Raw genomic sequence first — 10,065 nt, forward strand, 5'->3', positions numbered from 1 at the left:
ATGTTTCAGAAAGATTTAATAATGGTTATAAGAAGAATGAGTATAGTCACAGACATAGTTCGCCTAGAAGAAGAAGCTACTCTAGAAGCAGGAGCGATTATGAGAGTTCGAGTAGTCATCGTTTACGTGAAAGATCTAGTAGGACATATAGAGAAAAGAAGTATGATGATTATATATACGATAGCCGATACAAAAACGAGAGATTAAAGAAAAACCGCGAGAGCGAGGAAAGTGACGAGAAAACGAGATATAGGCGTGGAGAACGTGACGTTCTACGGGATAGATCCAGATACTCGGAGTGACGTTGAAGACAGAGAAAGTAGTAGCTCGTATAATGATAGAAAAAAACATGTATTTCCATGTATTTGAACATTTTATTTGTTTACAATGACGATGAATAAACAATTGTTAACATTAACATAATCGGTTGATTGTGTATCAAGTCTGATAATCTATTCTTATTTCACATTACAAACAATGAAACATTGTCAAAATTGTTTAAAAACTTATATAATATATTTTATACTACTCGAAGACTTTTTCATATTGCCGAAAAAAGACAGTACAAAAGTAAATCGGAGGTATAATATAATTTTCTAAATTGATACGCACATTAACGATGCATACATTTTATATGTCGTTTTATATATGCGTGACCCCCTTTTTATTTTTAATAGTACAAATTACTATCAATAATAGCATTTTTTTTAAATAGTGTACTGTTTTTAGTAATACAAAATAATCGCCAATAGTTCCTCCATACGTGTTACATCATTTAGAAAATGCGACTCATTTAATATACCTATCATTCTGTTACCAACTTCTCCCTAATTTGATGGGCTCTTGATGGTAAACTAATCGCTTCACGCTTCCGCTTTTATGACAAAAAGTATATATCTCCAATACATATCGATTCAATAAATCTTCCTTGCTGCAAGCAATATCAATATAGTATACACAAGACTAATGTTTTATTACTTATACATTTTTTCTTAGAATATTATTATATAAATAAATATCTATTTCCGTGTACAACTTTTGGATATTTAGAATACTACACATTGGAATGTAATTTCTTCTACAAACTGTGACTAATACAATAGTCTTTAATCCATATTTTAACTGAATGCGCGTTCGAACGAGAATGTGATGTTTGATCTCTTGTGTTATTTGATGCTAACAATTTGATTTCTTAATTTTGACTTCGACAAATGTATTGCAAGATGTGTACAGCGCATTGGAAATAATTATTGTACATTTGTGATATATTAATCCGATAGAGCCCACACGATTAATCTTGGAAAGAAGTAGTATTATAATCTACATTAATAAAAGCTTGATGAAATACTTTATAATCATTTTCTGTCTTTTGTAATTAAAAAAAAAAAAAACCACACACGATTGTATTGTGTGTGTGATTCTTTGATAAAAATAGATAAAATTACGAATTTATGATAAATGTACGTATCAAGTGATAAGCGAGCTCTTTTGGATTAATATAAAAAATATGTTTCAGGTACATGCTAGTTATTAGGAAATGTTTTGTTTAACTAATATCACATATAAATATAACAAAAGTAAAGTAAGAGACAATTTGTGAAACATAACAGCACAGTTAAATAATATTTATAAGTAAAACTGTAAATTTAACTTTTGTAATGACATAATTGTGACCTACTACGCGCGTTCTGAAATAGTTTAAAATAACTAAAACAAGCTCTTAAAATTATTGTAAATATCTTTTACATATCTATAATTTAAATTTTAATTAATAAATATGTATTAATTATATATATATTATTAATTAATTGAAATATATATGTACTATTATATCTCTTACAATACTAAACATACATATATTTCAATGGATTATATATGAAATTTGTTAACAGATATCTAGTACATACTCTTGCAAATTACAGAGTAGACATATACTCTTTATATGAATTATAATAGAAACAATTTGTTGAGTTTGTGAACAAGGATTATTCCCTCTCTTTTTTCATTTGTATTCATTTGTATTACAATAGTTATAGTATTATATATATGGTATATATCATTTTTTAATATATTAAATAAAACCGTAAAGCAATATTAAAATGAATATGCATGTTGCAAATTATATAAAAGAGAATCTCTATTTAAAGTGATATATTTACAAATTAGGAAGAATGATAAGCAATCATATGTAAATTTTAAATAGCTTTCTAAGCGTTTATATGAGCTAACATTGTAATGTAGAGAAGATATAATGTACAATATATAAATAAAGGTAACTTCACTTTTTTCTTATCACAATATTGAGCTATGCATTTCTATAGCTTTCAAATGCATGTATCCTTAGGTAACAAATAACTGGAAGTACTGAAATTCAGTTTTTATGTTTGTGCAAGCGTTATTTGTAGAACATTGAATTAACTAATGATAATGATCTTTCAATAGTAAACTTATATACATTTTATAGTGACAAAGTGAACTGATATGTTACGTCATTTCGCGTCTGATTTTGGCTTTACATAATCAGGATACTAAAGCCTACATTATGTATCCTAAATGCAAATTATCACTTTTTTTTATTATAATACAAATACATACTTTTCATATATCTATTTTTATCTTGTTGTGTTTTACGAGTGCAATCTTATCCTCACCTATATGTGTCTTATTCATATATATATATAATATATATATATTGATCATTTTTCATTGTACCATAAATTGTTATGTTCCCATTTGTGGGAAAATAACTTTTAATCGCCCATGTTTGTTTTTTCTTGTAATATCTGGTAATAACATGCCTATAATAAAATTAATTAATTTTATTAAATTAATTTATTAAACAGTTCTTATTTTCTATATTTTATCTGTTATAATCATATCTGACCTTAAGAGTAGTGAACATAATGCCAAGTTCTCCATTTTGTAAATATGGCTCCATAAAGTCCTCAATAAAATGTATTTCACTTCCTAATTGTAACACACTAGCACGCACTACAACGAAACTAAACACTGGAAATAGTTCGTCCATCGTCCATAAATACGTAGATCCTAGTTGTTTTTGTACTGCCTATTGTTAAACGTAGAAAAATGCATTAATATAAATAATGTATTTAGATGCGCTTAAATAAGTAGCAATACAAACATTATTGTCTATTCTTACTTGTGTCATTTGTTCAAATGTATTTCTGACCACTAACAGTTTTTCTAAAGGCGAAAAAGTTGTTTTAAGTTGCTGTAAAGTTTCTATAGCCTCACTGAAATATGGTTCGTGCTGGAATGGTAATGAATTGTCTGAAATGCTCATTACATTCGTAGTTTTCCAGAATTTCCTGCAATTTTGTAAGAGAATGTAAAAAATTATAATAGTTAAATATACAAATATAATTATTACAATATTATAATGAAAAAGAATATCTCTACATAAAGAGTAATTTTTTTCTATTGCTGTAAATTTACTTATTTATATATAAATTTACTACTTACTGATCAATTTCAAGGAAGGCCATCAGAGTTATGTCAGGCTGCTTATTCCATTTCATCAATCTTTCCCAATATGCATCATCCTCCTTTTTATTATGTAAGGCGTATAATACAAAAAGTGCTGAATGTACACGTGGCAGTAATATTGGATGAAGTATCGCGGCAGCGCTTATGACTAGCCTAAAAATAAATATTTTTAAATCAGAATGCGTTACTGATTTGAAAATCTTAGATATAATTTTTATAGATTTCATACTCTTCTTCGCCATCAGTTTCAAGGACATATTCTTTGCCACAACGTGGTAGAGCTGGGAATAAAAGAAGCACAATCTCATATATCCTTGTTGTAATACTGTGAAGTTCTGACACTGCATGGCTGAGTAATAACGGGTGTACTCTTACTCCACCATAAGTAGCTGTATATACTGCAGCTACTTCTGTCAAAAGAGCGCCCAATGGATGATGTGGGCTTTCAAAAGCTTTCACTAAATACTTATGAACTTCATTGTAAGTCTGATTAGTGAGTTTATCTCGTCCAAAACCTGGTATCTTATCCAGCTGATCGATAGTTTCGCTATTTTTTTCTTTTGCAGTTAAAATATTAGCAGACAGTTTTTTTCGTTGCAACGTTTTTTGATGAGATTTTGTTATTATACTAGCAACATTTTGCCATACTTTTTGCGTTTCTATAGATTTTTCATTGTAACTAGAATTTTTGGTGACTGGTTCAGATACACCAAGTTGTTGATGGCATTGCTTAAATATCGCTTTCCACTTTTGATCTGGAGATACACATAGTTTTCCAAAAGACCTAACAAGAGTAATGAGAATAATATAAAACTATTGTTATTAGTTAACTAATAGTTAATTTGCTATTTGTTACTTTAATAGAGCAATTTTTACACAATATTAACATTTAATATTGTAATAATACAAATGATACTCACGCTGGTTTTGAATTAAGTTGCGCAGTTCCACTAGCTTTATTCATGTGCAATGTGGCAATAACTTTGACACCTTCATTCCACGCACCATTCATGTTGCCTTCTAATCTATCACCACTTCGAAATGTTAATGTACCTTTTCCACAAAATATTCCAGCAGACTTAAATTCACCTTCATAATGAGTGCCGTCCTCAAATACCATTACTCCATGACCCTTTAATGGATAATGTCAAAATTAATAATCTATCTTAAAAAATATTTCATTAAAAAAAAATATTTAAATGTATAATCACCGTTAAAACATCTTGCGTAAAAACACCTTCATAATAAATGCCATCAAGCGTCACGATCAAACCATTACCGTGTTTCATGCCATTGCTCCATGACCCAAGATATTTTTCACCTTTAACATCATTAAATTATAATTAATAATACATGTGTAATTTTGAAATTAACCAAAAATTATATAAGATTACTGTTATATTTTATTTCTAGAATTTTTTATTTTTAACGTAATAAATGTATATATTTACCTGTCATTATATCGTCCATTATTCCGTAACCTTGTTTAACGCCAGCAGCCCATTCTCCAATGTAAACAGATGCAATTGACGCCATAAAGTGGCCTTCTTTTTTGACACCATGGCCATGAGGTAATCCATCTTTAAAGTATCCTTCATAAAAATCTCCATTAATGTACCTAAAAGATATTCTTACATATTAATTTTCTGTAAATAATTTGTAAGTTGAGGATGCTATAGAAACAAGTTTCCACGCAAGTACACACATTGATTGTTTCATGTTCATTATTTTTAATAAATTTTAGATATAAAAGAATTTATTATTTTAAATAAATTCTAATAACAACATGAATACATTTTATAAAATATATTTCGATGGAAGAAATAAATCTCACTTCATTGTTCCATATCCATTTTGCTGACCATCTTTCCACTGGCCTTCATATACACCTTGCATCGGAATTTCCATTTTTCCAGTACCATGAATAACACCTTTATGAAATTGGCCTACATATGTACGACCATCTGACCATTCCAATTTTCCAGAACCATGTGGTTTACCGTTCAACCATCGTCCTATAAAGTCGTAACATAACTTAGTGCAAATATTTTTTTATACATAACGCTTTTCAGTAAAATATAGTTTAATACAATTCTACAAACCAGTATATTTTGCATCCTTAAAAACATTATGTTTTGTGAAAGTAAATGAGCTTGAGCGTGCTAATGGAGGCACATTTCCGATCACTCTTTGCAAACTGCATTTTATAGTATTTTGCAGGGCATGCAACCATTCATTTCGCTCGGAAGGAGTAGGAGTGTATAATACGAAATTATCCTCTGGTGTAACAACCGATATAGCATTCTAAAAAATATTATAAATTTATTTATAGATACATTTATGCTATTTTATATATCCGTTTTCATTATTATAAAATATAATATAATAGATCAAGTTATTAATTTTGCATACCTGCACATTTTCGGAGTCGGGTAAAAGTTCTATCCATAACGTTCGAAGCGGATGAATTGTATGTGTATTCCCAGTAACATGTATAAAAATATCCGTTAGTAAAACAAACCAATGCGATGAAAATCTACCAGAATTAAGTATCGATAGCGGGTGTGCTCTTGATTCTCGAATGAGCCTTCTATTGGGAGATCTCAGTGACTCTCCTAGCTTCCCAGAATTTTCCCAAAATAATTTCGTAGCTTCCGCCTCTTTTTGACGTTTATCTTGTTCGTCGTGTACTTGCTCCCATTTTATAAGAGCTTCTTGTAATCGCTCAACACCCATCTTTGTGCCATTACTTTTTATTAAACTATGAATCATATTCTTGTATCTATAATAAAAAAAAATATATATATATATATATTACCCTATTCAAATTTAGTGTTATATTATGACATAATAAATATAAACTTGCATATAAACCTACCCGTTTAATTTACATAAAGGATGCTGTAATGCCATTGTTATAACAGTTTCATTGCTATGTTTTTTTACATCACTACTTTTTAAATTATGTACAAATAAATTTGATACTACTTGTGGCACTTCAATGAGTTTTGCAATATGCATAAAACCACCGAGAGATATAACATCGCAAATAGCATTCAAATAGTATTTATATACTGTAGTAAATTCCTCTACATTGGCAACAATTGTGACTTCATACGCTTCTCCAATATGATTAAAATAATCCCACAGACTTATGACATTCAAAACGCTAAGATGCATCAACTCTGCATAACAACGGCATAGCGTTTCATATACATTGGCTTCATGGGTCACACCGCTTTTCTTTTGAAACGGCTTGATGAGATTCTGATAGACAGTCAACATTTCTTCCAGGAAAATCTGATCGTTTATCAAATCTTCCGACACATTTATTGCCGGTTCGTTTATCACAGAACAACAACTGTATTGCCCAGAACTGAAAATCTCTCTCGGACTATTTGATTCATCCTTGCTTTGTACGTCAAGTTGAAACATATCGCCAACTTTGCTGAAATCGTAATGTATTTATAAGTAAATAGAAATAAAATCATTAATCAAGAAAGGCGATTTCTATTTCAATTAGTTACCTCGATTGTCCCATAAAATATAAACCATGATGCATCATTACTAAACTATGGAAATTGCCAGCTGCCATATCGATAGCCCTCTCATTGGAAGATAATTTTGTGGCGAACAACCGAGGAGCGCTTTGATCTACCGTAGTGTGCAAAGCGACCTGCTTAAAATTGTTCCGTCCCCACGCAAATACTCTGCCGTCCAGTGTTAAAGCAAGTACGTGGAAGGCACCGCAAGATATCTTTCTGATACCAGTGTGACAAAGCTTCGTTACTTGTATCGGCCTTGGTCGTTTAATAATATCTCCCGTTCCCAATTGCCCGTACTGTACATCACCCCACGTCCAGAGTTCCGTCGCCAATATGTTGCTGCCGGTACGGGACAACGTATTGATCCTTTCATTCAAGCCATGTTGGGATAACTCGTGTTCGGAAGAGCCAGTGCTCGATGACCAAGGAAATTCTTCGCAACGTAAGCTCAGTGCCAAACTGGTTGCAGTAGGTTTTATATAAGTATCTCCGTGCTCTTCTAAGTTTTCGTTGCTATCAGCTTTAGATTCATTAATATCAGAACTACCGCTCATATGTCTAGATAAAGTTACAACTTTACCTCCTACATTTTTAACTCCTTCGTAAACTAAGTTCGCCATATTCGAGACATTTTGCTTTATCAGTCTTGTTGACCGATCGACACTTTCCATGGGTATGTCTTCCTTGACGCTTCCATAAGACGAAACCCAAGATAGTTGCCTGGTTAGAAATTGACGAGCAGTCTCCGTGTTTATAAATATAACATTTTTCTTCTCGTCTTTGTCGGAATCTGTTAAATTATTCAGACATTCCTCGCCATTTTCAACGACGTCAGACGATTGTTCCTTTTTCTCCATTTCTGGCAGAGGAATGTGCTCTTTACTGGCAGTGGACAGAGCGCTGATGGAATTTGTCGAACGATCTTCGCTAAACTGCTGCGCGTGAAGGCCAGTGAGACACGTGTCTGACGATGTTACACTTCCAGGACTTAACATAACGTTATTAAGACATTGCGGACAAGAATTAACAAAGATCTCCTCCTCTAACTCATTTTCACTATCCGTTTCATCTTTCATAAATTTAGTATTTCTTCTCACAGCGGCCACATTAAAATTAGAACCACAAGCAATCTCAGACACTGTCCTCCCTTCAAAAAATTTAACTTTCTTTGGTTCGGTACTACTTATGTCTATCTGCGGTTGATTGCCGCTAGCCCATAACTGTCCATTGTCCGTAACGAATAATGTTGCTTGATCGCTAACCGCTATAAATTTCACCTTTACTATCTCATTTTCTTCTTTGTATCTGCAAATAAAACAGAACGTCTTTTCTGTAATCAGATATATTACTGATACTTACTGATGATAAACATAACATATTAAAATACTCAAACAACTTTATTAATTCCACATTCAGCTAAGAACAAGTCTTATATATATATATATATATATATATATATATATATATATATATATGATAAATAATAGTAGATATGTATAAAAATATCTTGTATGTTTTATATATTTAATAGAGTAATGTATAAAAATAAATTTTGGGTATACCTATTATAAATAAGACAAAATTGAATAATAAAAAAAGAAACAATCTTTGCAAAGAATAAAATAAGAGATAATAAGACAATAGTCGAAATATAAGAATGAGTTTATACAAATTTTAATTGTGGAAAAACATATCTTTCGCCACGGCGTACGTACCCGTGGCTACAATATTTTACTTCCTCCTTGAGAACGATCGAATCTACGACGCTCATGTCTTGAGGATTTACTTTCAAAACATGCCCGCTGGTGTTGACGACGAACAGGTGCTCGGAATTGGACGCCAGGTCGACGACGTCGAACTGGGCCCGTTTGAAAAGGAGCGCGGGACACGCGTCCTCGCGGAGGGACACCTCCCCGTGGTAGAGGTTGTTGGTCGTGGTCGCGGCGAAAACGTGATCCCTGACGGTGACGAGCTTGCATATGACGCCGTTCGGCTTGTCGCCGAACGCGTAGGACAATTTGTCGGCGCCCCTCCATAGATACATGTGCCTATCCATCTCACTGTACGTGGCCTGACAGATAAGGTGGCTCGCATAACCTGTGCGGTAGTCGCTCTACGAACCTCTGTTTAACTGCCAGCGACCGACGCCACTCTTTCGTCATATTATCTGTAATAACGTTTCCCCCGTTAAACACTTCCGTGAACGTACCGCGGGCGATTTGTAGGGCGGCATGATTGAACGTACGATCTTTTTACTGTGACTAACATCCGGCAGGCAGGAGGCAGGAGGCAGGACCAGGCAGGGGCAGGTATGGGTTGTTGTACCAGTACCGAATATCAGCTGTTGGACGTGACAGTACGCGGCATGGGATGGGAGGAAACTTTCGCGCAGGACTGCAATGCATGTCTGTTCGCCCCTTTAAAACCGGTTTATATGAGACTTTAGAATTAACGTGTTTAATTTTTTTTTTTTTTTTTTTTTTTTTTTTTTTTGATGAATTTTTGGTACTTTCCGTTTTCTCCCTTTTTCTTTCCAGCAGCCAATTATATATCTGTTTCATTCGAAATGAAGACAGTTTGGGAGCGCGCTATTAGCGCTATTGCATCATTCTATCTTTATCGCTCATCAAGCGTAGAACAAGGATAGAATAAGCAAATAGCGCGCTACCCGAACGCAACCATACAGTGCAGCTCGCAATTAAAGAACAAACTTATTAATTAATACATATTCTGTTTTCTATTGTTGAACTACGGTTAGTTCAAAGTTTATCTTCTTCCTTCTAATGTGGAGTAAAAAAGAAACTTCGGACTAATGCAGCCAGTTCAGCAATAGAAAACAGGCCTTATTATGTTCATGTATAAACTGCTGAACTTGTACCGTTTTATCTTTCTTTTTTTTTACCTCCAACGTCCAATTTGTGGACGTAATGCACAGATTAATTAATTCTATTGGCACGCTATTATTTTATGAGCGATGTAACATATTTTGTTATATTTATAGATACACAAAAGT

General features: G+C 32.7%; 1 protein-coding gene across 2 annotated transcripts; it reads right to left on the reverse strand.

Annotated features, from left to right (window-relative positions):
* Window positions 1–332: 332 nt before the first annotated feature.
* Als2 (Amyotrophic lateral sclerosis 2) lies at window positions 333–9,835 on the reverse strand. Of its 2 annotated transcripts, XM_077411844.1 has the most exons (15): window positions 9,298–9,835; window positions 8,768–9,219; window positions 7,035–8,357; window positions 6,386–6,955; window positions 5,920–6,289; window positions 5,610–5,811; window positions 5,342–5,522; window positions 4,959–5,125; window positions 4,719–4,828; window positions 4,428–4,639; window positions 3,737–4,291; window positions 3,484–3,660; window positions 3,161–3,329; window positions 2,885–3,067; window positions 333–2,798 (listed from the first exon to the last, which is right to left on the reverse strand). In XM_077411844.1, the coding sequence occupies exons 2-15, from the start codon at window positions 9,106–9,108 to the stop codon at window positions 2,751–2,753; spliced, it is 4,608 nt and encodes a 1,535-aa protein (XP_077267970.1). In that variant the 5' UTR covers window positions 9,109–9,219; window positions 9,298–9,835; the 3' UTR covers window positions 333–2,750. The 2 variants fall into 2 exon arrangements, with proteins under 2 accessions (XP_077267970.1, XP_077267969.1); XM_077411843.1 differs by having other exon boundaries at window positions 8,768–9,835.
* Window positions 9,836–10,065: the final 230 nt, after the last annotated feature.

Source organism: Temnothorax americanus, unplaced genomic scaffold (assembly GCF_048541705.1).
Source record: "Temnothorax americanus isolate GAGA-0224 unplaced genomic scaffold, ASM4854170v1 Scaffold3, whole genome shotgun sequence".
Taxonomy (NCBI): Eukaryota; Metazoa; Arthropoda; class Insecta; order Hymenoptera; family Formicidae; genus Temnothorax; species Temnothorax americanus.

Excerpts from the sequence above, each read along its gene's own strand:
- Als2 (XM_077411844.1), bottom strand. The coding sequence starts at position 9,108 with ATGGATAGGCACATGTATCTATGGAGGGGCGCCGACAAATTGTCCTAC. Across the intron at positions 4,640-4,718 it reads TTACGCAAGATGTTTTAACG|GGTCATGGAGTAATGGTATT; the intron begins GTGATTATACAT and ends TATCCATTAAAG. Across the intron at positions 4,292-4,427 it reads CAACTTAATTCAAAACCAGC|GTCTTTTGGAAAACTATGTG; the intron begins GTGAGTATCATT and ends TACTCTTGTTAG.